The sequence below is a fragment of the Mastacembelus armatus genome, chromosome 10, assembly GCF_900324485.2.
Source record: "Mastacembelus armatus chromosome 10, fMasArm1.2, whole genome shotgun sequence".
NCBI lineage: Eukaryota > Metazoa > Chordata > Actinopteri > Synbranchiformes > Mastacembelidae > Mastacembelus > Mastacembelus armatus.
The window spans coordinates 12,894,478-12,920,823 of NC_046642.1; the positions used below are offsets into that span (position 1 = coordinate 12,894,478).

The 26,346-nt window shown below is 41.5% G+C and overlaps 7 protein-coding genes and 1 pseudogene across 7 annotated transcripts; all 8 read right to left on the reverse strand.

Annotated features, from left to right (window-relative positions):
- Nucleotides 1-1,630: 1,630 nt before the first annotated feature.
- LOC113144751 (protocadherin alpha-8-like) lies at nt 1,631-4,124 on the reverse strand (annotated as a pseudogene).
- Nucleotides 4,125-4,900: 776 nt separating this feature from the next.
- Nucleotides 4,901-7,329, reverse strand: LOC113144752 (protocadherin alpha-7-like). The gene is made up of 2 exons (XM_026330976.1): nt 4,969-7,329; nt 4,901-4,921 (listed from the first exon to the last, which is right to left on the reverse strand). Exons 1-2 carry the CDS (start codon nt 7,327-7,329, stop codon nt 4,901-4,903), a joined length of 2,382 nt encoding a protein of 793 aa, XP_026186761.1.
- Nucleotides 7,330-7,904: 575 nt separating this feature from the next.
- Nucleotides 7,905-10,874, reverse strand: LOC113144753 (protocadherin alpha-3-like). Its single transcript, XM_026330977.1, has 2 exons — nt 8,508-10,874; nt 7,905-7,910 (listed from the first exon to the last, which is right to left on the reverse strand). The coding sequence occupies exons 1-2, from the start codon at nt 10,863-10,865 to the stop codon at nt 7,905-7,907; spliced, it is 2,364 nt and encodes a 787-aa protein (XP_026186762.1). The 5' UTR covers nt 10,866-10,874.
- A 146-nt stretch (nt 10,875-11,020) lies between these two features.
- LOC113144754 (protocadherin alpha-8-like) lies at nt 11,021-13,604 on the reverse strand. The gene is made up of 2 exons (XM_026330978.1): nt 11,224-13,604; nt 11,021-11,084 (listed from the first exon to the last, which is right to left on the reverse strand). Exons 1-2 carry the CDS (start codon nt 13,602-13,604, stop codon nt 11,021-11,023), a joined length of 2,445 nt encoding a protein of 814 aa, XP_026186763.1.
- A 612-nt stretch (nt 13,605-14,216) lies between these two features.
- LOC113144755 (protocadherin alpha-8-like) lies at nt 14,217-16,580 on the reverse strand. Its single transcript, XM_026330979.1, has one exon. It carries the CDS (start codon nt 16,578-16,580, stop codon nt 14,217-14,219), a length of 2,364 nt encoding a protein of 787 aa, XP_026186764.1.
- Nucleotides 16,581-17,628: 1,048 nt separating this feature from the next.
- On the reverse strand, nt 17,629-20,067 carry LOC113144759 (protocadherin alpha-8-like). Its single transcript, XM_026330981.1, has one exon. It carries the CDS (start codon nt 20,065-20,067, stop codon nt 17,629-17,631), a length of 2,439 nt encoding a protein of 812 aa, XP_026186766.1.
- An 809-nt stretch (nt 20,068-20,876) lies between these two features.
- LOC113144760 (protocadherin gamma-A4-like) lies at nt 20,877-23,345 on the reverse strand. The gene has a single exon (XM_026330982.1). The coding sequence runs from the start codon at nt 23,343-23,345 to the stop codon at nt 20,877-20,879; it is 2,469 nt and encodes an 822-aa protein (XP_026186767.1).
- Nucleotides 23,346-23,796: 451 nt separating this feature from the next.
- On the reverse strand, nt 23,797-26,320 carry LOC113144761 (protocadherin alpha-3-like). Its single transcript, XM_026330983.1, has 2 exons — nt 23,969-26,320; nt 23,797-23,805 (listed from the first exon to the last, which is right to left on the reverse strand). Exons 1-2 carry the CDS (start codon nt 26,318-26,320, stop codon nt 23,797-23,799), a joined length of 2,361 nt encoding a protein of 786 aa, XP_026186768.1.
- Nucleotides 26,321-26,346: the final 26 nt, after the last annotated feature.

The following is a 26,346-nucleotide window of genomic DNA, read 5'->3' on the forward strand; positions in this document are numbered from 1 at the left end:
TTGAACAACCAGTATAGGTATTTTTCCATACTCTCCTTTGTCTTTAACGTCTAAGCGAAAATTATCATTGTGATTAATTTTATATTGTTGCACGGAGAACTGGCCGCTGTCTGGATCTCGTGCACCTTTTAGTTGAAATCGAGCTCCAGGCAGGACAGACTCTGAAATTTCCAACCTCGTCTCTTTCTCTTGAAAGTTGGGGGAATGATCATTTATATCCAGCACCTCCACTGCAATATAGTGAATCTCTAGTGGGTCTTCTAACACCGTCTTTAGATTTATTAGACACGTACTGCTCTGTGCGCACACCTCTTCTCTGTCAATCTTCCTGCTCACATATAGGACACCATCGTTCTGATTCACCTGGAAAAGAGGATCCGCATTACCAGAAACGATCCGACACTTCCTGTCTTTCAGCGTGCTTTTATCCAATCCCAGGTCCTTTGCTATATTTCCAACCACAGTTCCTTCATTAACTTCTTCAGATATTGAATACCTTATCTGCGCCGAAGCCACGCTCCACAAAAGCACAGCAACCACGCAACCGGCAAAATACCCTAGCGCCCTCCGTTGCTCGCGTTGTCTTTGTTCCATGGTCAAACCCGAAGGCGTCAAAAATCCATTACAAGGAAAATAGCTGCTTTTTAAAGATATTGTCCAACACTCTGCTACGTAGTAAATACCGATCGACGCGTTATCTAATCAGAAAGTGCCGTAAACCTCCCTTCTACACAGAACCAGGATAAAAACGATCCTGGCAGTAGCGACAATCTTGGTAAAAGGTGGAACCAAACTGCAGTGACGACAAAGCTCGTGCAACGCTGACTTTTTACATTATACTGACACCATGAGACTTTATTTCTCATTGCAGCAACTGGATTTTGTTGCACAAAGTGTCATGGTAGTTAAGTCGCTTGGCTATTGCAAATCTCTAAACAGTTAATCTATAGAACGAAGAGATTACACAGATATAACCTTATTAATAAAGTCTTAGATAAGAAATACAATTGTTGCTGCTACTACCAATAATTACAATAATAATAATAATATTGATACTTTTTACTGTTATTTTATGTATAAAAAAACGCTGATAAAGATTTTATCACAAATTCTTTTAGCAGAAAGGACAGTGCTCCCAGCATGTTGCAGTTTAGAATACTCTTTGTAATTAGGGTGTTATATATCTTTTCCCAGATCATTCAATATGCAATACTGTACTTATAATACTACTAGATTTGATAGCTGATAGCTGTTCATGGCTATGTGCATTATTAATAGAGCACACTCACTGATCTGAAAAAGGAAACTATCATTTGCTCTTTCGCAGATTTAAAATGTAGAGCTCTTATCAACTATTAGGATTAAGGTTGTTGGAGACGAACTATCAGCCAAGATAGAAAATCACTATAAAATCACACCAAAAATATTGGAGCAAAACAAAACCCCTTCAAACACTCATTGTGGTGTAAGACAGTGAAGAATGCCAAACTGAACTTATTAAAACTTGCTATGATAAAATTGATGAAGGTAAAACAAAGCATGCAGTGCTATTCCATTATGACATGCCAACCTAAATTGCAAGCTCATGTTTAGCTAAACCTAATTTAAAATATATATATATATATATATTTCACATCAGAGCCTGTACGGAAGTCTAGGGAGACCAATAAATTCACTCCTATGCTATGCAAAGCATTACCCTGGGAAGCATAGTGATATGTTAAGTAAACAAACAACGCTGCCTACACACTGCATACCTCACAGTCTCTACTAAAATATCTCTTACCTCTTCAGATGTGTGTCTCCTGTCAGGGAGCACTAGTGTGTTCGCATGGCTGCCTGGGACTATAGTAGATCCTATGCTCATTCTGGGTCCAACTAACATGTAGCGTTTGTCCCCAGATCTGTACTGGATGCTGTGACACAGTGTCCCATCATAATTAGTCTCTTGGAGATATTTGGAAGTATAGTCTGTGGATTTGGAGCACTGCATTGCAATCAGCACGATGATACTGATGAGGAAAAGGACAGAAACTGAGCCCAAAGTGATCATCAGATAAAAAGTCACATTATTCTCCTCATCGTCTTTGGCTGCACTTTTCACATCAGAAGCTGCAAAAGCCTCTTTGGGCTCCACCACTTTGACAAGCACAGTAGCTGTCGCTGACAGTGACACGTTGCCATTGTCTTTTACCAGTATGACCAGTTTGTGCTCAGCCTCGTCTGTCTCTGTGAATGAGCGAAGTGTCCTGATCTGTCCTGTATAGCGGTCCAAGCCAAAGAGACTGTGGTCAGTCACTCGCTGCAGTGAAAACAGTAACCAGCCGTTATATCCTATATCAGCGTCATAGGCTCTGACTTTAGTCACCAAGTGTCCTGCGTTCACATTGCGGGGAATCTCCTCCAGCCCTTCAGCAGAACCGTTGGAGCTGACTGGATACAGGATGACTGGAGCGTTGTCGTTCTGGTCCAGAATGAACACGTTCACTGTGACGTTGCTGCTCAGTGACGGAGCTCCAGAGTCTGTGGCCACAACTTGGAACTGGAACATTTTCACGCTCTCAAAGTCAAAACTTTTCAGAGCCGTAATGTCTCCAGTCTCACTGTTTATATTGAGAAATGAAGACATTTTGCTATCTCCACCTACATCTCTAAAAATCTGATATGAAATTACAGAATTAATACTTTCATCACGATCAGACGCTTTAACTGAAAATACAGAGGCTCCGGGGCTGTTATTCTCGGTGATATAAAATGCGTAAGGGTTTGTTAAAAACTCTGGGCTGTTGTCATTCACATCTGACACAATGACGCTTATAATTTTTTCAGACATAAACAAAGGGATACCCGAGTCCTTTGCCAGAATAGTAACATCATATTGAGAAATCATTTCCCTGTCCAACTGTGATCTGGTTACAACAGCGTACATATTCTCCTGTAATGATGGAGATAAGGTGAAAGGACCATCTTCTTTAATTGTGCAGGTGACTTTACCATTCATTCCAGAATCTAAATCACTGACACTAATCAGCGCCACCGTGGTTCCTATTTTTGAATCCTCCCTGATAGAGCTCGAAAATGACGTCACGTCTATCTCAGGAGCATTATCATTAACATCGATAACAGTTATCAAAACGCTTTTGTCAGTTGTTAGCGGAGCCGGTCCTTTATCAGATGCCTGAATATCAATTACATAAGTTTTACTTTTTTCGAAATCTATCGGACCTGTTACATGAATCTCTCCAGTGTTGGGATCTAAACTGAAGAGATCCATTATCTTTGAATCAACTTCGTTACCAAATGAATATGTAATTTCACCGTTTGCACCTTGATCCAAATCAGTTGCGTTTACCCGAATAACTACAGTACCAATTGGGACGTTTTCTTTAATTGTCACTGAATATAACTCGTTAGTGAAAACGGGCGAGTTGTCATTCACATCAAGTACATCAACTATTATTTCTGCATCTCCAGACTTCGGTGGTTTCCCTCCATCCACGGCTGTTAGAAGTAGCGTGTGTTTCCCAGCTGTCTCCCTATCCAACTGCTTCTGCAGAACCAAAAATGGCACTTTACGGTCTTCGCCTCTGTCCTTGACTTCTACTCTAAAATACTCATTATGGCTGAGTTTATATTGCTGAACGGAGAACTGGCCTACATCGAGATCGCGCGCAGCCTGTAGTTGAAATCTCGCTCCTGCTACAGCCGACTCAGAGATCTCAAACCTCTTGTCTTTCTCTGGGAAAACGGGCGAGTGATCGTTTATATCAAGTATCTCAACTGCCACATAGTGAATCTCCAGCGGGTTTTCTAGCACGGTTTTCAGATTGATCAAACATGTGCTGCTCCGTTCGCACACCACCTCCCTGTCTATTCTTCTTTTCACATACAGGATACCGTCGTTTTGATTCACCTGAAACAGGGGTTCATTCGAGCCTGTTACGATGCGGTATCCTCTGTCTTTGAGTGCACTCTTATCTAGTCCTAAATCCTTGGCTATATTCCCAACCACGGTTCCATCTTGAACTTCCTCGGGTATGGAATATCTGATCTGCGCCACAGCTCCGCTCCACAAAACATCCAAAATAACCATAAAGGCCAACCAGCACTGTCGCTCCCTCCATGCGTTTCGTCCTCTTTGTTCCATGACTTACAGATGATAAAAGATACTGTAGTCCATTAAACACGTCGTATTAGTATATGGATTTAGTGAATCGTGATCCTGTACGATGCCCAGTCAATGTTTTTACAAACACTGCCGAGAATGAAACGCTCCCGTTGCTACAAATCTCGATCACACTCATGTATGCTGTTTGAGTAAAAAATGCAACGACTCGGAACAAATAGAGCTCGTGACGTGAGGTGCTGGCAGATGCACGGAATCACCGAACTACACTGACACCAAGCGTTCAAATGTTATTCAAACAGACCACACTAGTTTTTTGTTTGTTTTTTTTTCACAATTCAAAAGAAATCTTAAATGTGAAGCGATATGTCGTCAAATTGATGTCAACATATTCAAACAGATTAGGCATATACACCTGTTGCAGCGTTACAGTCCAAGTAATAGGAGTGTATCAATAACTTAATGAACAAAACGGTAAAAACTTTACAGAGCCACTCATGCAATAATCACTATTCAAAACTTGATGTGATGCAAAACTGAGTAAGTCCAAAAATCTCTACACTCTAAATTAAAAGTCAGTAAAGCAAATGCAGGGTGGCAATCACGAGATTCCAGGCCAAGTGTGCTAAATTTATCAAGGGTGTCTGTATCAGAAAAATTTAAAAATCAATTTTTAACTTTAGCCAAATGCTCTGAAGCTGAAAAAAACAAACGATACTATTGAAGAAATCAGCACCAAGGACAGTGACAACAGGTAAAAACAACACTATTTTATCAAGCTATATCTGACTTCTCCTACAAAACACAAGTATCATAATCAGGTACTGTCAAAGCAATCTTACCTCTCCAGTTGTGTGTCTCCTGTCAGGGAGCACTAGTGTGTTCGCATGGCTGCCTGGGACTATAGTAGATCCTATACTCATTCTGGGTCCAACTAACATGTAGCGTTTGTCCCCAGATCTGTACTGGATGCTGTGACACAGTGTCCCATCATAATTAGTCTCTTGGAGATATTTGGAAGTATAGTCTGTGGATTTGGAGCACTGCATTGCAATCAGCACGATGATACTGATGAGGAAAAGGACAGAAACTGAGCCCAAAGTGATCATCAGATAAAAAGTCACATTATTCTCCTCATCATCTTTGGCTGCACTTTTCACATCAGAAGCTGCAAAAGCCTCTTTGGGCTCCACCACTTTGACAAGCACAGTAGCTGTCGCTGACAGTGACACGTTGCCATTGTCTTTTACCAGTATGACCAGTTTGTGCTCAGCCTCGTCTGTCTCTGTGAATGAGCGAAGTGTCCTGATCTGTCCTGTATAGCGGTCCAAGCCAAAGAGACTGTGGTCAGTCACTCGCTGCAGTGAAAACAGTAACCAGCCGTTATATCCTATATCAGCGTCATAGGCTCTGACTTTAGTCACCAAGTGTCCTGCGTTCACATTGCGGGGAATCTCCTCCAGCCCTTCAGCAGAACCGTTGGAGCTGACTGGATACAGGATGACTGGAGCGTTGTCGTTCTGGTCCAGAATGAACACGTTCACTGTGACGTTGCTGCTCAGTGACGGAGCTCCAGAGTCTGTGGCCACAACTTGGAACTGGAACATTTTCACGCTCTCAAAGTCAAAACTTTTCAGAGCCGTAATGTCTCCAGTTTCAGAGTTAACATTTAAAAAGGATGTAAGGAGATTTTCACCCCCTCTGTCTCTTAAAATGTGATATGAAATAAGTGCATTACTACCCTCGTCACGATCACTGGCTGTTATTGATAAAATAGACTCTCCTGGTTTGTTGTTCTCATTTATATAGAACATATAAGGGGTCTGTGGAAACTCTGGCCTGTTATCATTCACATCTGACACAACAATAGTTATAGTTTTATCTGATGTTAATGGCGGCTCGCCTGCGTCTCTAGCAATAATTGTTACATTATATTCTGATTGCTTTTCTCGATCCAAAAGCACTTTTGTTACGACAGAGTACATGTTATTTTGTAAAGATTGCGTGAGCAGAAAAGGAAGATCTGGATTAATGTAACACATCACTTTTCCGTTGAGGCCAGAATCTGCGTCTTTAACACTAATTAATGCAACTGTGGTTCCTGGTTTCGAGTCTTCCGGTAGGGCACGTGAGAAAGATGTTATTTCCATTTCCGGGGCATTGTCGTTTACGTCAACAATATTTATGATGATGGTTTTGTCTGTCGTCAGTGTAGCCGTACCTTTATCGGATGCCTGGATATCGATTTCATATCTGCCAGCTTCTTCAAAATCTATGACCCCTGCTACAGTAACGACCCCAGTCTCTGGATTCAAATCCAAACGTGCGAGTACTCGCGCATCTACATCATTGCCAAATGAATATACAACTTCACCATTTGAGCCTTCATCTAAATCTGTTGCATTGACTTGGAGAACGATCGAACCAATCGGAGCATTTTCTTTTAGCTGCACAGTATAGGAGTCCTGCGTGAAAACTGGGGGGTTATCATTAACGTCAGAAACATCAACAATAATTGTCATGTTACCAGACCGTGGAGGTTTACCTCCATCAGTGGCTGTCAGCAGTAACACATGGGTCTTGACGGATTCTCTGTCAAGGGGCTTTTGAAGAACTAAACTAGGAGTTTTACGGTCCTCGCCACGATCTTTCACCTCCAAACGAAAATTTTCATTATGACTTAACTTATACTGTTGAACGGATAAAGAACCACTATCAGCATCACGCGCAGCTTGTAAATGAAATCTCGCTCCGGGTAATGCGGATTCAGAGATCTCTAAAATCTTTTCATTTTCGGGGAAGCTTGGTGCGTGGTCATTTACATCCAGAATCTCCACTGCTATATAGTGAACCTCCAGTGGGTTTTCTAACACGGATTTTAAGTCGATTACACAAACCTTGCTCCGGTCGCACACTTCCTCTCTGTCAATTTTTCGGTTCACATACAAGACACCGTCATCCTGGTTTACTCGAAAAGGAGGTTCTGTCGAGCCATACACAACACGGTACCCCCTTTCTTTCAGTGTGCTTTTATCAAGACCTAAATCCTTCGCAATATTTCCAACAGCCGTTCCTTCTTTCACTTCCTCGGATATAGCATATCGCAGTTGCGCTGCAGCTCTGCTCCAAAATATAACTAAAACCACCATACGGGCAATCCACTTTGTCCGCGACCTCCATGCCTGGCGTCCTCTTTGTTCCATGATGTGGGGGTGAAACATTTAAAATAAAAGCCACATTAAAGGAGCTATACTCATATGTAGAAGTAATACTTATCCGTATCGATCTTTTTTTTTATATTCCAGTCATTTTCCAAAAGACCCCTGGATGTTTTAGAAGCCAAACTGGGTATGCAAGCGCTCAGCAGGTAAAAGCTTCTTTTAATGATGGTGTGAGAGGAAGGGGATGGGTCTAGTTGCTGGGACGAAAACATGTAGAAGCATTAGTTGTCCTTATACTGACACCAAGTGATCGGGGATCACACTACACTACATTTAAAATAATGGTAAGATATATATAAATAACGTGTAATTTGCATAACAAATAAAGCTTAAAAAAAAAAAATAAGAAAAAAGCGACCTGTCATGTTGCCGTTTAAAAGGCACTAAGAAAAAGCATGTCCCTAAACTTAACATCTATCTTACAGATGTTTAAAATGACAGTGGTGAATTTTAAAAGCATCTACAACAAAAAGAAAACAAGTAGATGCGCTTGATTAAGACGACTTCAGCACCACGGAGAGCGATAGTCTGCACGCAACTAAACCACCAGCATATTTTCAAACCTAGACCACAAAAACGATGCAAAACAATGCGATTGGAAAAAAAAATATCCAGTCTGCCATATAATTATTTGATTCATAAGAAGGTGATTAAAGAGATGGAGGTAATCGGACTATTCTGGCCACCAGACGTCAGAACATCTGGTGCAACACAGCTACTGCTTGTAAGTGTATGTGTATGAACAGTGACGTTCCATCTATATCTTATTATTATTTAAAATTGCTATTAAATTACTGATGTCTCTAGGTATCAGTTTCATATAACCATATTAAATTGAACAAGGAAACTAATATCTTCTATGCTGATTAGTGTTGTATTCTGCAGAAGAAGAGTTGAATTGTATAAATTCTCTCTTTTCCCAGTTATCTTCGAGTGTTTGTCACAGAATCAGCAAACGGGGCTTCCTCTTAACCATGGGCATTTATCAATTTGATACATTAAAGCCAAACCAAAGCACATTTTGGATTAGTGATAGGCACAGAGGAATAAAACTCGAGAGGATGCCATTATGTTTAGAATTTATAAAGCTGATATGATGCAATTTACACAAAAATAAACTATAAAAACTAAGAAATACAAAGTAAAACTACTGATCTTACCTCTTCAGATGTGTGTCTCCTGTCAGGGAGCACTAGTGTGTTCGCATGGCTGCCTGGGACTATAGTAGATCCTATACTCATTCTGGGTCCAACTAACATGTAGCGTTTGTCCCCAGATCTGTACTGGATGCTGTGACACAGTGTCCCATCATAATTAGTCTCTTGGAGATATTTGGAAGTATAGTCTGTGGATTTGGAGCACTGCATTGCAATCAGCACGATGATACTGATGAGGAAAAGGACAGAAACTGAGCCCAAAGTGATCATCAGATAAAAAGTCACATTATTCTCCTCATCGTCTTTGGCTGCACTTTTCACATCAGAAGCTGCAAAAGCCTCTTTGGGCTCCACCACTTTGACAAGCACAGTAGCTGTCGCTGACAGTGACACGTTGCCATTGTCTTTTACCAGTATGACCAGTTTGTGCTCAGCCTCGTCTGTCTCTGTGAATGAGCGAAGTGTCCTGATCTGTCCTGTATAGCGGTCCAAGCCAAAGAGACTGTGGTCAGTCACTCGCTGCAGTGAAAACAGTAACCAGCCGTTATATCCTATATCAGCGTCATAGGCTCTGACTTTAGTCACCAAGTGTCCTGCGTTCACATTGCGGGGAATCTCCTCCAGCCCTTCAGCAGAACCGTTGGAGCTGACTGGATACAGGATGACTGGAGCGTTGTCGTTCTGGTCCAGAATGAACACGTTCACTGTGACGTTGCTGCTCAGTGACGGAGCTCCAGAGTCTGTGGCCACAACTTGGAACTGGAACATCTTCATGCTCTCAAAGTCAAAACTTTTCAGAGCCGTAATGTCTCCAGTTTCACTGTTTATGTTGAGAAATGACGTCACTTTACCCTCATAACGTGCGTTTCTGAGAATATGATATGAAATAAGCGCATTATCTCCCTCGTCACGATCAGACGCTCTGACAGAAAACACAGAGGCTCCTGGAGGGTTGTTTTCAATGAGGTAGAAGGTGTAGGGGCTCACTGTAAATTCTGGGCCATTATCATTTGTATCTGACACAAACACACTTATTGTCTTTTCGGATGTCAAGGCTGGTTCACCTGCGTCTTTAGCGATTATTGTAATATCATATTTTGACTGCTGTTCTCTGTCAAGTTGTGACTTAGTGACTACAGCAAACATGTTATCTTGTATTGAAGGGGTTAAAGTAAACGGACTGTCTTCCGCTACATAGCTAATTATTTTCCCATTCATGCCTGAATCTAAATCAGTAATGCTGATAAGCGCTACGGTTGTTCCTGGTCTAGAGTCCTCTGAAACTGCACTTGACAATGATGCCACCTCAATCTCAGGAGGATTATCGTTTGCATCCTCAATTTTAATGATAACACTTTTATCTGTTCTGAATGGGATGCTTCCTTTATCAGAGGCCTGTATGTCAATATCATAACTGTCTTGTTCCTCAAAGTCTACATGACCTTTCACTATTATCTTCCCAGTCACAGAGTCAATATCAAACAGGTCTCGAATTTTACCTTTTACGTCACTGCCAAATGTGTAAATAACTTCTCCATTGGAACCATCATCTAAGTCCGTTGCGTTTACTTGAATGACTGTTGTGCCAATTGGGGCGTTTTCTCGCAGCACCGCTGAATATGTGTCTTTGGTGAACACAGGCATATTATCGTTAACATCTAGAACATCTATGTGTATTTCAACTGTGCCTGTCTTTGGGGGGTTTCCGCCATCCATAGCTGTCAACACCAGTTTATGGCTACTTTTGGCCTCTCTGTCTAATGGTTTCTGTAATTGTAAAATCGGAGTTTTCCCATCTCTTCCGCGATCTTTAATCTCTAAACGAAAATTGTCATTCGGACTGAGTTTATACTGTTGGACAGAGTTTATTCCACCATCTGGATCGTGGGCATTTTGCAACTGATAGCGAGCCCCTGGTAACGCGGATTCAGAGACCTCTAGTCGTTTTGTTTTCTCTGGAAATGTGGGAGAGTGATCGTTTAGATCTGTTATCTCCAGGGTAACATAATGCACTTCTAGCGGATTTTCGAGCATAGTTTTCAGGTTAACTAAACACACAGCGCTCTCTTTACATACTTCTTCTCGGTCTATTTTACGGCTTGTATATAGCACGCCGTCATTCTCATTTACCTTGAAAAGAGGTTCAGTCGAGCCAGACATAATACGAAATCTCCGCTGTTTCATTACGCTCAGGTCTATTCCCAAATCTTTAGCTATGTTCCCAACAAAACTCCCCTCTTTGAGCTCTTCGGATATTGAGTATCTCAGTTGTGCCGAGGCTGCTGTAAAAAATACCAGCAAAACCAAGCTGATGAGGAATAGTGATCCTTGCCGCCATGATTCTCGTCCTCTTTGTCTCATATTTAGACGTAAAAGTACGAATCCAAACGCGGCCATCGTTTTCCACTGGTCTAGATTTTTGTGGCCATCACAGTAAGAAACACATTCACTTTGCTTTGAAATCTAATCCACGGAATATAAAAAGCAGTCACCGTGTGTTATGCTGAGACTGTCGGCTAGATGTTGTCTAACACACTGAACGTAGCAGGGGCGGACTCATGTATGTTCTGTGCTTTGACGCTGCCAGGCATTATAAAGATAAAGTACTGCCATCGTGTGACTGTGTGAGATAACGCATCCCATCATCTTAAACTGACCAATAGGAAATATCCCATACTTATTAATGTTCAGCCCTATGGTTTGAGACAGCAGTAAATACAGAAAATATAAATATTTACTCACCTCGCTAGATGCTCTCCTGTCAGGAAGTACTAGTGTGTTCGCATGGCTGCCTGGGACTATAGTAGAGCCTATACTCATTCTGGGTCCAACTAACATGTAGCGTTTGTCCCCAGATCTGTACTGGATGCTGTGACACAGTGTCCCATCATAATTAGTCTCTTGGAGATATTTGGAAGTATAGTCTGTGGATTTGGAGCACTGCATTGCAATCAGCACGATGATACTGATGAGGAAAAGGACAGAAACTGAGCCCAAAGTGATCATCAGATAAAAAGTCACATTATTCTCCTCATCGTCTTTGGCTGCACTTTTCACATCAGAAGCTGCAAAAGCCTCTTTGGGCTCCACCACTTTGACAAGCACAGTAGCTGTCGCTGACAGTGACACGTTGCCATTGTCTTTTACCAGTATGACCAGTTTGTGCTCAGCCTCGTCTGTCTCTGTGAATGAGCGAAGTGTCCTGATCTGTCCTGTATAGCGGTCCAAGCCAAAGAGACTGTGGTCAGTCACTCGCTGCAGTGAAAACAGTAACCAGCCGTTATATCCTATATCAGCGTCATAGGCTCTGACTTTAGTCACCAAGTGTCCTGCGTTCACATTGCGGGGAATCTCCTCCAGCCCTTCAGCAGAACCGTTGGAGCTGACTGGATACAGGATGACTGGAGCGTTGTCGTTCTGGTCCAGAATGAACACGTTCACTGTGACGTTGCTGCTCAGTGACGGAGCTCCAGAGTCTGTGGCCACAACTTGGAACTGGAACATCTTCACGCTCTCAAAGTCAAAACTTTTCAGAGCCGTAATGTCTCCAGTTTCACTGTTTATGTTGAGACTGAATGAATGGAGGTTGTTAGTCTCTTTTCCATCTCTTATAATATGATATAAAATACGAGAATTATCGCCCTCATCTCTGTCTGATGCCCGCACAGAAAACAGTGACTCTCCAGGGGAGTTGTTCTCAATAATATAATATGTGTAAGGATTTGATGAAAACTCTGGACTGTTGTCATTCACATCTGCTATAACAATAGTAATACTTTTTTCAGAAGACAACGAGGGTACACCTGCATCCCTTGCAACGATGGTTACATCATATATGGACTGCTTTTCTCTATCCAGGGGCGACTTTGTGACTACGGCATACATGTTGTCCTGTGTGGAAGGCGATAACGTAAAAGGGACATCTTGATTAAACGAGCAAATAACTTTACCGTTAAGACCAGAGTCTCTATCATGAACACTGATTAATGCAACAGTGGTCCCAAGTCTTGCATCCTCTGGTATTGCCCGTGAAAATGATGTAACCTCTATCTGCGGGGTGTTATCATTCACATCAACAATGTTCACTAACACACTTTTGTCTGTCCTGAAAGGAGCCGATCCTTTATCAGAAGCCTGTATATCAATTTCATAACTTTCTCCTATTTCAAAGTCTATCAGGTCTTGGACAATGATTTCACCGGTATCTGGATCTACACGAAAAAGTTGACGTATTCTGCTATTGACGTTACTGCCTAAAGAATAGATAATTTCCCCATTTGTGCCTTCATCTAAATCAGTGGCATTTACTTTTATAACTGTTGTGCCAATTGGAATATTTTCGTCCAAATGTACTGAGTAACTGTCACCGGTAAAAACTGGCATATTATCATTAACGTCTAAGACATTAACAGTAATTTCAGCTGTCCCAGATTTACTCGGTTTCCCTCCATCAATCGCTGTAAGAAGCAACTTATGACTTTTCTTTGTTTCTCTATCTAGCGTCTTCAGTAAAATTAATATGGGTATTTTCCCATCTTTTCCCCGATCCTTCACTTCCAAACGAAAATGATCATTAGGACTAAGCTTATACTCCTGTATAGAAAACTGACCAACATCAAGGTCGTGTGCTGCTTGCAGCTGCAGGCGCAAACCTGGTACAGCGGATTCCGAGATCTCTAAATGGGACTCTTTGACTGAGAAGCTGGGAGAATGGTCATTCACATCCAGCACCTCTACAGTCACATAATGAATTTCAAGGGGGTTTTCCAACACAGTTTTTAGGTTGATCAAACACGCACTGCTCCGCTCGCAAACCTTCTCTCTGTCAATTATTCGGTCAACGTACAATAATCCATCGTTCTGGTTTACATGAAAAAAAGATTCTGCTGAACCCTCAACAATACGACATCCCCTTTCTTTCAGTGTGTTCTTCTCTAATCCCAAATCTTTCGCTATATTCCCAACAACAGTTCCTTCGTTGACTTCCTCAGCAATGGAATATCTGATCTGCGCCTCAGCTCCGCTGCACAGCAAAATTAATACAATGAAAGCGGTCCATCGCCATTGCTCTCTCGATGCTCCAAGTCCTCTCGGTTCCATATTTATCAGACACAAAGAGATTCCGATTATCAAGAATAATGACTCACTTACGAAGTAATAAATTTGTTTTCCACATATGATAAGCACTATTTATTCTTTCTAATCCCGGTCGCAAACAATGAATCTTCGCTGTCAGAGCACAGGATGTGCCCAGTACTGAAAAATTAAAACCCATCCCATAAAGGGGAGGACCCATATCTGTGACAAAAGACTGCACCTGAAACATTTTTCTGCTCACATACTGACACCAAGTGACCAATTTCTAGTTAGTATGTTCCCCTAAAACGTTATACAGCTAGTCTAGCTCATTAAAAACAATAACTGCCATCGCATGAAGATGCAGGTAACTAAAATTCACAGATTTATAAAATACACATGGAAATGTGGTTTCAGGACAATGGATAGCGCCATATTCACTTAGACCCGTCGGAAGGGGCATTCCGAACTCTGAATTTAGACAGGAAACTCTGTGTGTGTGTGTGTGTGTGTGTGTGTGTGTGTGTGTGTGTGTGTGTGTGTGTGTGTTTGTTAACCCGAACAAGGGGTGAGAGTGATTAAGAGAGGCATTTCACAATTTAAAACCTCAAAAGAGACTTCAAGTCGACTACTTAACTACTTAAACCAGCTTACCTCTCCAGATGTGTGTCTCCTGTCAGGGAGCACTAGTGTGTTCGCATGGCTGCCTGGGACTATAGTAGATCCTATACTCATTCTGGGTCCAACTAACATGTAGCGTTTGTCCCCAGATCTGTACTGGATGCTGTGACACAGTGTCCCATCATAATTAGTCTCTTGGAGATATTTGGAAGTATAGTCTGTGGATTTGGAGCACTGCATTGCAATCAGCACGATAATACTGATGAGGAAAAGGACAGAAACTGAGCCCAAAGTGATCATCAGATAAAAAGTCACATTATTCTCCTCATCATCTTTGGCTGCACTTTTCACATCAGAAGCTGCAAAAGCCTCTTTGGGCTCCACCACTTTGACAAGCACAGTAGCTGTCGCTGACAGTGACACGTTGCCATTGTCTTTTACCAGTATGACCAGTTTGTGCTCAGCCTCGTCTGTCTCTGTGAATGAGCGAAGTGTCCTGATCTGTCCTGTATAGCGGTCCAAGCCAAAGAGACTGTGGTCAGTCACTCGCTGCAGTGAAAACAGTAACCAGCCGTTATATCCTATATCAGCGTCATAGGCTCTGACTTTAGTCACCAAGTGTCCTGCGTTCACATTGCGGGGAATCTCCTCCAGCCCTTCAGCAGAACCGTTGGAGCTGACTGGATACAGGATGACTGGAGCGTTGTCGTTCTGGTCCAGAATGAACACGTTCACTGTGACGTTGCTGCTCAGTGACGGAGCTCCAGAGTCTGTGGCCACAACTTGGAACTGGAACATTTTCACGCTCTCAAAGTCAAAACTTTTCAGAGCCGATATCTGCCCATTATCTGGATTGACATTCAGAAAAGATGTTACATCATTGTCTCTAGCTATATGATAAGAAATTACAGCATTGTCACTAAGGTCCTTGTCCGTAGCAGTAACAGAAAATATTGACGCTCCAGCTATGTTATTTTCTACTAGGTAAAACTCTAGTGGATTTTGAGAGAACGCTGGTCTATTATCATTTACATCCGATACCTGAATGGTCAGACTTTTAAAAGTAGATAAGGGAGGGTCACCACAATCTGTGGCTTTTATCGTGATTTCATAATTTGACACTTGCTCTCGATCCAACATTTCCTTCGTGACAACTGAAAACGTGTTCTCTTTGTATGAAGGCTTTAACTCAAAAGGAACTTTCTCGGTAATGTGGGTAATAATTTTTCCATTCATACCAGAGTCTTTATCTATCACACTAATAAGTGAAATAACTGTTCCAAGCTTGGAGTCTTCAGACACTGTATTTGACAGTGATGTGATTTCTATTTCTGGGGGATTATCATTGACGTCTTTAACTTTGATAATTACTCTACACCTTCCTATTAATGGCGGTTGCCCTTTATCAGATGCCTGAACATCAAGTTTATAAATATCTGTGTCTTCAAAATCCACTGATCCTTTCAGTTTAATTTGTCCATTCACACTTTCCAATTCAAATATCTCGTAGATTTTACGTCCTAGTGTTTTGCTCAGACTGTATTCTATTTCTCCATTTGTCCCTTCATCTGGATCTATTGCACTCACTTTGGTCAAAACTGTTCCAATTGAGATGTTTTCATATATGTCAATATGATAAATTTCATGACTGAATGTCGGACGATTATCATTACTATCTAGAACAATTACAGACACATTTAAACTCCCTGATCTTTGAGGTTTGCCTCCATCAACTGCTGTAACAATCAGTGAGTGTTTATTCTTTTGTTCTCTGTCTAAGGATTTCCTCAGCACTAAAAATGGGATCTTATCTTCGTCGCTTTGGCTAATTTCTATTTCAAAATAATCATTTGACGTTATTGTGTATGTGCGGATAGAGTTTATTCCTGCATCGGGATCACGGGCTGCATGGAGCTGAAATCGCGTTCCCGGAGATGAATGCTCAGCTACTTCAAATGTCTGTTCTTTTTCAGAGAAATTAGGAGAGTGATCATTTACATCTGTAATTTCCACGACTACGTAGTGTATTTCCAGCGGATTTTCAATAAGAACCTTAAGTTCCATGAGGCATGCGCCGCTTCCCTGACAAAGCTCCTCTCTGTCGATTTTCCTAGTAACCTGCAAAGCGCCATTGTCCGGGTTTACCTCGAAAAAAGCGTCCTTGGATCCAGACACAACACGAAATCGTCGATCAACCAAAGATGTTTTGTCCAGACCAAGATCTTTAGCCACATTTCCCACAACGGTTCCTTCTTTCACCTCCTCTGGAATAGAGTACCTCAGTTCAGCCAAAGCCTGCCCTCCGAAAATCAGCAGTAGAGACAAATAAATAGCAAACCCACAGCACTGAGTTAGTCGACACTGCCTGTCGCTCCCCATCATTATCCACCAAAACAACACGCAACTGGGGACAGTTTCGCCAATAAATCAAACGTGTATATCCGACCTTTTAGTATCAGCGGTGCAGAAAACACACCACAGCAGCTCAGCGGACTCACACCCTTAAATCAAACGTTTCCGCCGCTATGTGGTACCAAACAAAAGCTTTTTAAAGGGAGGGACTTACTCGTTAACGGCCCTATTGATGTAACAGTGACACCAAGGGGGAAAAGCTTAGAGGACTGAAGTCATTAGAATGACATAGCAGGTAGGCTGTAAAAACACAAATAAAAAAATAAATCATGTTAATCAACATCTATATACAACAGGCTCCTCCACCCTTGGGTCCATCTGCTTAATGTGTATTCTCTCTTTACCTCTCTCAGCAAATCAATGTAAATTAATGATTTTTTTTTTTTTCAAAAAACTCATACTCCTAAGTGGTACTGTGCAATAGGTGAACGATCTGAAAAAAATAATCTTGTTTACAAAGATTTATTTTTATTATTTTCTAAGCTCGTGTCGTTGCTTGAAAGCATCAAAACCACTCAGTTTCAGCACCATGGATAGCGACTATACCACTGGTCGCATGCTACAGTCTTAACATTATATATGTCCTTGATTACGAATGGTTTTGGACTAGAATAAAATAAACTAGCAATAAAAATTACTAACAGCATCGCTGTGTTGTTAGGCAATGATTACAATATTACAATAATTATGATCAGTAGAAAAGCTCATTGCTCACATTTTCCCCAGAGAAGCCAATCTGGCACAAAGCATTTCTTAAGTCTGTTCTCTCTCTCTCGGACGGAGAGATGTTTACCTCATTACGTAAAAATCAGAGGTGTTCAGAATGACTGAGACTGTGTATAACAACGTGTAAGAATGAGAAAATGTGAAAAATTGTACATCACAGAACGGTCATTGCACACAGGCGCAGAAAGCTGAATACAACCTCACCATCACGTGATTACAGTAAAGTTATTTTTATGAAAACCAGCACACATTATCATCTGTGTTAATCAAATCAGAATAACTTTAAAACCTACTGAAACAGAACAAATCCACAAATTAAAACAAGGCGATACACATTCAAATAGATAACACCAAACTTGCTGTATGCCCCTACCTCTCCAGATGTGTGTCTTCTGTCAGGAAGTACTAGTGTGTTCGCATGGCTGCCTGGGACTATAGTAGATCCTATACTCATTCTGGGTCCAACTAACATGTAGCGTTTGTCCCCAGATCTGTACTGGATGCTGTGACACAGTGTCCCATCATAATTAGTCTCTTGGAGATATTTGGAAGTATAGTCTGTGGATTTGGAGCACTGCATTGCAATCAGCACGATGATACTGATGAGGAAAAGGACAGAAACTGAGCCCAAAGTGATCATCAGATAAAAAGTCACATTATTCTCCTCATCGTCTTTGGCTGCACTTTTCACATCAGAAGCTGCAAAAGCCTCTTTGGGCTCCACCACTTTGACAAGCACAGTAGCTGTCGCTGACAGTGACACGTTGCCATTGTCTTTTACCAGTATGACCAGTTTGTGCTCAGCCTCGTCTGTCTCTGTGAATGAGCGAAGTGTCCTGATCTGTCCTGTATAGCGGTCCAAGCCAAAGAGACTGTGGTCAGTCACTCGCTGCAGTGAAAACAGTAACCAGCCGTTATATCCTATATCAGCGTCATAGGCTCTGACTTTAGTCACCAAGTGTCCTGCGTTCACATTGCGGGGAATCTCCTCCAGCCCTTCAGCAGAACCGTTGGAGCTGACTGGATACAGGATGACTGGAGCGTTGTCGTTCTGGTCCAGAATGAACACGTTCACTGTGACGTTGCTGCTCAGTGACGGAGCTCCAGAGTCTGTGGCCACAACTTGGAACTGGAACATTTTCACGCTCTCAAAGTCAAAACTTTTCAGAGCCGATATCTGTCCATTATCTGGATTGATATTTAAAAACGATGTTACATCATTCTCTACACCTCCCCTGACAATGTGATATGAAATAGCGGCATTTTCATTCACGTCATTGTCCGTTGCGCTCACAGAGAATATTGGCGCTCCACCGAAATTATTTTCTACTATGTAAAACTGTAACGGGTTTTGATCAAAACGTGGACTGTTGTCATTTACATCCAATATCTTGATGATAAGCGTTTTAGACCTAGATAAGGGAGGGTCACCACAGTCAGTGGCTTTTATTGTGATTTCATAATTTGACACCTGTTCTCGATCTAAAATTTCCTTAGTGACAATAGAATATATATTTTCCTTATAAGAAGGCTTTAATTCAAAAGGCACGTCATCGTTTACACGCAAAATAATTTTTCCATTCATACCAGAGTCTTTATCTGTCACACTAATAAGTGAAATAACTGTTCCAAGCTTGGAGTCTTCAGACACTGTATTTGACAGTGATGTGATTTCTATTTCTGGGGGATTATCATTGACGTCTTTAACTTTGATAATTACTCTACACCTTCCTATTAATGGCGGTTGCCCTTTATCAGATGCCTGAACATCAAGTTTATAAATATCTGTGTCTTCAAAATCCACTGATCCTTTCAGTTTAATTTGTCCATTCACACTGTCCAATTCAAATATCTCGTAGATTTTACGTCCTAGTGTTTTGCTCAGACTGTATTCTATTTCTCCATTTGTCCCTTCATCTGGATCTATTGCACTCACTTTGGTCAAAACTGTTCCAATTGAGACGTTTTCATATATGTCAATATGATAAATTTCATGACTGAATGTCGGACGATTATCATTACTATCTAGAACAATTACAGACACATTTAAACTCCCTGATCTTTGAGGTTTGCCTCCATCAACTGCTGTAACAATCAGTGAGTGTTTATTCTTTTGTTCTCTGTCTAAGGATTTCCTCAGCACTAAAAATGGGATCTTATCTTCGTCGCTTTGGCTCATTTCTATTTCAAAATAATCATTTGACGTTATTGTGTATGTGCGGATAGAGTTTATTCCTGCATCGGGATCACGGGCTGCATGGAGCTGAAATCGCGTTCCCGGAGATGAATGCTCAGCTACTTCAAATGTCTGTTCTTTTTCAGAGAAATTAGGAGAGTGATCATTTACATCTGTAATTTCTATAAGAACATGGTGCATTTCCAGCGGGTTTTCAACAAGGATTTTAAGCTCCATTAAACACGCGCCGCTTCCCTGACAAAGCTCTTCCCTGTCGATTTTCCTAGTAACCTGCAAAGCGCCATTGTCCGGGTTTACCTCGAAAAACTCGTCCTTGGATCCAGACACAACACGAAACCGTCGATCAACCAAAGATGTTTTGTCCAGACCAAGATCTTTAGCCACATTTCCCACAACGGTTCCTTCTTTCACCTCCTCTGGAATTGAGTACCTCAGTTCAGCCAAAGCCTGCCCTCCGAAAATCAGCAGTAGAGACAAAAAAATAGCAAACCCACAGCACCGAGTTAGTCGACACTGCCTGTCGCTCCCCATCATTATCCACCAACATTAACAAGAAATAGACCTTCTGTCGAATGATGAATTCAACCAACACACGGTCCCATCCGACTCTAGTCCTTCTCAACTCAGTCCTCTGCTACAAGATACCAAACAAAAGGTTTGCCAGGGGAGGGTCGATGTTCTTCGGTGGCTCGTTGATGTTACAGTGACACCAAGAGGACATTATTGTGCACCATTATAATTTGTATATGCCTGCCTCGCTATTAAGTTATATACAGCAGTTTGTCAACACATTTAACTGGAGACATGAGGACAAAAAAAAATTACTTCCAAACTCGCCACAGCTCTTTGAACTAAAAGAAGTCAGTTCTAACAGAACAACTGGCTCGTTTACGTTTGACTACAAATTCAGCGCTCTGAAGCAATATTACTATGTGCCCCATCTAGGTAACATAATATTGGCTTTCACTCCATTTTGCCTCGAAACTGTAAAGCCGAAATATCTCAGTGTCAGTTGATTAGTTGATCTGCTCCTCACATAAAGGATTTTCTAAACGAATTTTGAAGCTTAATTTTCAAAGCACCTGCAAAATACCCAACAAAGTAATACATGACACCAACTACATTTATGAGCATGGGTTGGCAGGAACTTTTCTTGCTTCGAACATATTGCCCACACAAAGCCACAAACATGAAACATCAAAGGCTGCAATCGCTGCACCTCGTACTACTTTTATTATTATTATTATTATTATTAGTAATAGTAGTAGTAGTAGTAGTAGTAGTAGTAATAGTAGAAGTGAAATATCATAACCATAATGGGCTTTGGGATATATAGTTATTTATAAAAGATATAAACAATATGAGCTATGAGAACAATAAGCATTGCCCAGCCGAACAGCAGTAATTTCTATGAATGACAGAACAACGACACAGATGTGACAATGTCTTACCTCTCCAGATGTGTGTCTCCTGTCAGGGAGCACTAGTGTGTTCGCATGGCTGCCTGGGACTATAGTAGATCCTATACTCATTCTGGGTCCAACTAACATGTAGCGTTTGTCCCCAGATCTGTACTGGATGCTGTGACACAGTGTCCCATCATAATTAGTCTCTTGGAGATATTTGGAAGTATAGTCTGTGGATTTGGAGCACTGCATTGCAATCAGCACGATGATACTGATGAGGAAAAGGACAGAAACTGAGCCCAAAGTGATCATCAGATAAAAAGTCACATTATTCTCCTCATCATCTTTGGCTGCACTTTTCACATCAGAAGCTGCAAAAGCCTCTTTGGGCTCCACCACTTTGACAAGCACAGTAGCTGTCGCTGACAGTGACACGTTGCCATTGTCTTTTACCAGTATGACCAGTTTGTGCTCAGCCTCGTCTGTCTCTGTGAATGAGCGAAGTGTCCTGATCTGTCCTGTATAGCGGTCCAAGCCAAAGAGACTGTGGTCAGTCACTCGCTGCAGTGAAAACAGTAACCAGCCGTTATATCCTATATCAGCGTCATAGGCTCTGACTTTAGTCACCAAGTGTCCTGCGTTCACATTGCGGGGAATCTCCTCCAGCCCTTCAGCAGAACCGTTGGAGCTGACTGGATACAGGATGACTGGAGCGTTGTCGTTCTGGTCCAGAATGAACACGTTCACTGTGACGTTGCTGCTCAGTGACGGAGCTCCAGAGTCTGTGGCCACAACTTGGAACTGGAACATTTTCACGCTCTCAAAGTCAAAACTTTTCAGAGCCGTAATGTCTCCAGTTTCACTGTTTATGTTGAGAAATGAAGACATTTTTTTATCTTCAAATCCGTCTCTCAGAATATTATAGGAAATACGAGAATTATCTCCCTCGTCACGATCAGTCGCAATCAAGGAAAACACTGACACGCCTGGAGGGTTATTCTCAGTGAGATAAAAGTTATAACGACTCATTGAAAACTCTGGGTTGTTATCGTTTACATCGGATACATGAACTCTAAATGTTTTTTCAGATGTCAGAGCTGGTTCACCTGCATCTTTCGCGATTACAGTTACATCATAAATCGATTTGTTTTCCCTGTCAAGCTGTGACTTCGTCACCACAGCGTGCATGTTGTCTTGTATTGACGGCGTTAATGTGAAAGGCGCATCACCTTCTACAAAGCTGATAACTTTTCCGTTCACTCCAGAGTCCAGATCGGTTATGCTAATAAGTGCCACTGTCGTCCCTGGTCTAGAGTCTTCTGATATTTTATTAGACAGGGATGTTACATCGATTACAGGAGCGTTATCATTCATGTCTTTAATATTTACGGTAACGCTTTTTTCAGTCCTAAGCGGAACAGCACCGCTGTCAGATGCTTGAATATCTATCTCATAACTGTCATCCACTTCATAGTCTATTTGTCCTTTCACAGTTATTACACCAGTGCTCGGGTTTATATCAAACATCTCTCGCACCTTACTGTTCACATTACCGAAAGAATAGCTGATTTCTGCATTTAAACCTTCGTCTAAATCTGTAGCGTTTACCTGTACGACTGTTGTGCCAATAGGTGAGTTCTCGTTTATGTCTGTGGAATAGGAATCTTTTGTAAAAACTGGAGCGTTATCATTAATATCTAAAACATCTATTAATATCTCCATGGTCCCTGATTTAGGGGGTTTGCCCCCATCCAGGGCTGTAAGCAGCAGTTTATGACGGCTAGAAGCTTCTCTGTCTAACAGACTCTGTAATTGTAAAATAGGAACTTTGCCATCTTTCCCGCGATCTTTCACTTCTATCCTAAAATTATTATTTGGACTTAGTTTATACTGCTGAACGGAATTCACACCAGCATCAGGGTCGAGAGCAGCATGCAACTGAAATCTCGTTCCCGGTAAAGTTGACTCTGAAATCTCAAGCCTTTTGTTGCTCTCCGGGAAAGAGGGAGAATGGTCATTTATGTCTAACACCTCCACTGCAACATAATGGATCTCCAGCGGGTTCTCCAACACGCTTTTAAGGTTTATCAGACATACATTGGTCCTCTGGCATATTTCCTCTCGGTCAATATTACCATTTACATATAAAATCCCGTCATTTTCGTTGATCTGGAAAAGGGCTTCACCGGAACCAGAAACAATACGAAACCCCCTTGATTTTAATACATTTGGGTCTATTCCCAGATCCTTTGCTATGTTTCCAACCGCTGTTCCTTTTTTGATCTCTTCTGACACACTATACCTTATCTGTCCTGATGCCTTACTGAAAAGCACAGTCAAAACCAGCACGAAAGCAACCCATATCCTCCCATGTCGCTTGGATTTCCGTCCGCTTTGTTCCATTGTTCGGCGTCAATTAATGAATCCAGCGAGTACTGACTGATCTGCAGACTGTTTAGATATCCAATAATTCAACAAGATCCACATATGACAATGCGTTTAGCTCGTATGGACGAGGAAACTGTTCAAATCAAATCAAGGTCGGAGGACAATGGTCTGTCCTGCTGAATGCTTCAGAGACAGTCTCACAGACCTACGTGTGGTGAGCGGTTATGATGCTGATTTTTTGTTGTTTAGTGCCACCATGAGATTCTACTACAAAACTGATTCGCCTCAAATCTTGTTACAACCAAGCACTGTAGACAAGGTGGTGTTTCATGTTACAGCAAGTTAGGTAGAGACAAAATAAAAACAATATATCTATATCTATCTATGTATATATAAGCTGAAAGGGAGGGGTGTTCCCATTAAAAAATGATGAGTGTGGGAATGGAATAAAACATTACAATGGTGGTTAGAACTGCTAAACAAGAACACTAATAAGAATAGTTCATTATAGATTAGTCACTTGTCACAGAAAACACTGAGATTAAGCTGCGTACATTTTCATTAATGTAAGTAGAGTAGTTTCTGTAATCTAATATTTTGTATTAGAGCCTGCAAAATAATATTAAGACATATCTTACCTCTGCAGAAGCAGACCTTCTGTCTGAAGCCATAAGTGTGTTCGCATGGCTGCCTGGGACTATAGTAGATCCTATGCTCAACCTGGGTCCAACTAACATGTAGCGTTTGTCCCCAGATCTGTACTGGATGCTGTGACACAGTGTCCCATCATAATTAGTCTCTTGGAGATATTTGGAAGTATAGTCTGTGGATTTGGAGCACTGCATTGCAATCAGCACGATGATACTGATGAGGAAAAGGACAGAAACTGAGCCCAAAGTGATCATCAGATAAAAAGTCACATTATTCTCCTCATCATCTTTGGCTGCACTTTTCACATCAGAAGATGCAAAAGCCTCTTTGGGCTCCACCACTTTGACAAGCACAGTAGCTGTTGCTGACAGTGACACGTTGCCATTGTCTTTTACCAGTATGACCAGTTTGTGCTCAGCCTCGTCTGTCTCTGTGAATGAGCGAAGTGTCCTGATCTGTCCTGTATAGCGGTCCAAGCCAAAGAGACTGTGGTCAGTCACTCGCTGCAGTGAAAACAGTAACCAGCCGTTATATCCTATATCAGCGTCATAGGCTCTGACTTTAGTCACCAAGTGTCCTGCGTTCACATTGCGGGGAATCTCCTCCAGCCCTTCAGCAGAACCGTTGGAGCTGACTGGATACAGGATGACTGGAGCGTTGTCGTTCTGGTCCAGAATGAACACGTTCACTGTGACGTTGCTGCTCAGTGACGGAGCTCCAGAGTCTGTGGCCACAACTTGGAACTGGAACATTTTCATGCTCTCAAAGTCAAAACTTTTCAGAGCCGATATCTGTCCATTATCTGGATTAATATTTAGAAATGATATTATTCCACTTTCAGTCCCTTGTCCCACAATATGATACGAAATTGCTGCATTTTCATTCAAATCATTGTCCGTTGCGCTCACAGAAAATATTGAATTACCTGCAACATTATTTTCTACCAGATAAAACTGCAGTGGATTTTGGGAGAATTGTGGACTGTTGTCATTTACATCTGCTATTTGGATACTCAGGGTTTTAAATGTAGATAAGGGAGGGTCACCACAGTCAGTGGCTTTTATTGTAATTTCATAATGTGACACCTGCTCTCGATCCAGAAATTCTTTAGTGACAACTGAATATATATTTTCCTTATAAGAAGGTTTTAATTCAAAAGGTACGTCTGAAGTTATGCTCGATATTATTTTTCCATTGACACCAGAGTCTTTATCTGTCACACTAAGAAGTGAAATGACTGTGCCAAGTTTTGAATCTTCAGACACTGTGTCAGACAGTGACGTCACTTCTATTTCCGGTGGATTATCATTGACATCTATGATTTTTATAATGACCCTACACTCACCTGTCAGTGGGGGCTGTCCTTTATCTGATGCCCCAACATCTAGTTTATAAATGTCATTTTCTTCATAGTCCACTGCTCCTTTTATTCTTATTACTCCAGTTAATTTGTCTAAGTCAAATATGTCATAAACTTTTTTCTTAAGAGTTTTTCCAAGGCTGTATTCAACTTCTCCGTTGTTGCCTTCATCTGGATCGGTCGCATTCATAACAAATATTGAACTACCAATTGGGACATTTTCTTTTATTGAGATTTGATAAATCTCCTGACTAAACACTGGACGATTATCATTACTGTCCAGAACAATAATAGAAACGTTTAAAGTCCCTGATCTTTGAGGTTTACCTCCATCGACTGCTGTAACCAGTAATGTGTGTTTGCTCGTCTGCTCTCTGTCTAAGGATTTCTTCAGCACTAAAAACGGTATTTTCTCCTCATCACTTTGACGGATATCTAGAGTAAAATATTCGTTTGAGGTCAAAGTGTATGTACGAATAGAGTTAATTCCTGCATCAGGATCACGAGCAGTGTGGAGCTGAAATCGCTTCCCTGGCAATGTATGTTCTGCTATTTCAAACCGCTGATCTTTTTCAGGAAAACTGGGGGAGTGATCATTGACATCAGTAATTTCTACAGTTACATAGTGCATTTCTAAAGGATTTTCAACGAGGATTTTTAGCTCCATTAAACATGCACCGCTGCCCTGACAGAGCTCTTCCCTGTCGATATTCCTACCTACATACAAGGCTCCATTGTTCTGGTTTACGTCAAAAAAGGCGTCTTTACTTCCAGACACAACCCGGAAGCGACGATCGGTCAAAGAGGTGATGTCCAGTCCAAGATCCTTTGCAACATTTCCAACAACCGTTCCGTCTTTGACCTCCTCGGGAACAGAGTATCTTATCTGAGCAACAACATGTTTTCCGACAAGCGACAGAGCCAAATAAAAACCAAACCATGAACACTCCTTCCTTCGGGTTTTTCTTTCAGTCCCCATTATTATCCAACAGCATACACACGATG

Excerpts from the sequence above, each read along its gene's own strand:
- LOC113144752 (XM_026330976.1), bottom strand. The coding sequence starts at position 7,329 with ATGGAACAAAGAGGACGCCAGGCATGGAGGTCGCGGACAAAGTGGATT. Across the intron at positions 4,922-4,968 it reads GGAGACACACAACTGGAGAG|GAGAAGTCAGATATAGCTTG; the intron begins GTAAGATTGCTT and ends TGTGTTTTGTAG.
- LOC113144753 (XM_026330977.1), bottom strand. The coding sequence starts at position 10,865 with ATGAGACAAAGAGGACGAGAATCATGGCGGCAAGGATCACTATTCCTC.
- LOC113144754 (XM_026330978.1), bottom strand. The coding sequence starts at position 13,604 with ATGGAACCGAGAGGACTTGGAGCATCGAGAGAGCAATGGCGATGGACC. Across the intron at positions 11,085-11,223 it reads AGTAAATATTTATATTTTCT|CGTCAAAGCACAGAACATAC; the intron begins GTATTTACTGCT and ends AATGCCTGGCAG.
- LOC113144755 (XM_026330979.1), bottom strand. The coding sequence starts at position 16,580 with ATGGGGAGCGACAGGCAGTGTCGACTAACTCAGTGCTGTGGGTTTGCT.
- LOC113144759 (XM_026330981.1), bottom strand. The coding sequence starts at position 20,067 with ATGGGGAGCGACAGGCAGTGTCGACTAACTCGGTGCTGTGGGTTTGCT.
- LOC113144760 (XM_026330982.1), bottom strand. The coding sequence starts at position 23,345 with ATGGAACAAAGCGGACGGAAATCCAAGCGACATGGGAGGATATGGGTT.
- LOC113144761 (XM_026330983.1), bottom strand. The coding sequence starts at position 26,320 with ATGGGGACTGAAAGAAAAACCCGAAGGAAGGAGTGTTCATGGTTTGGT.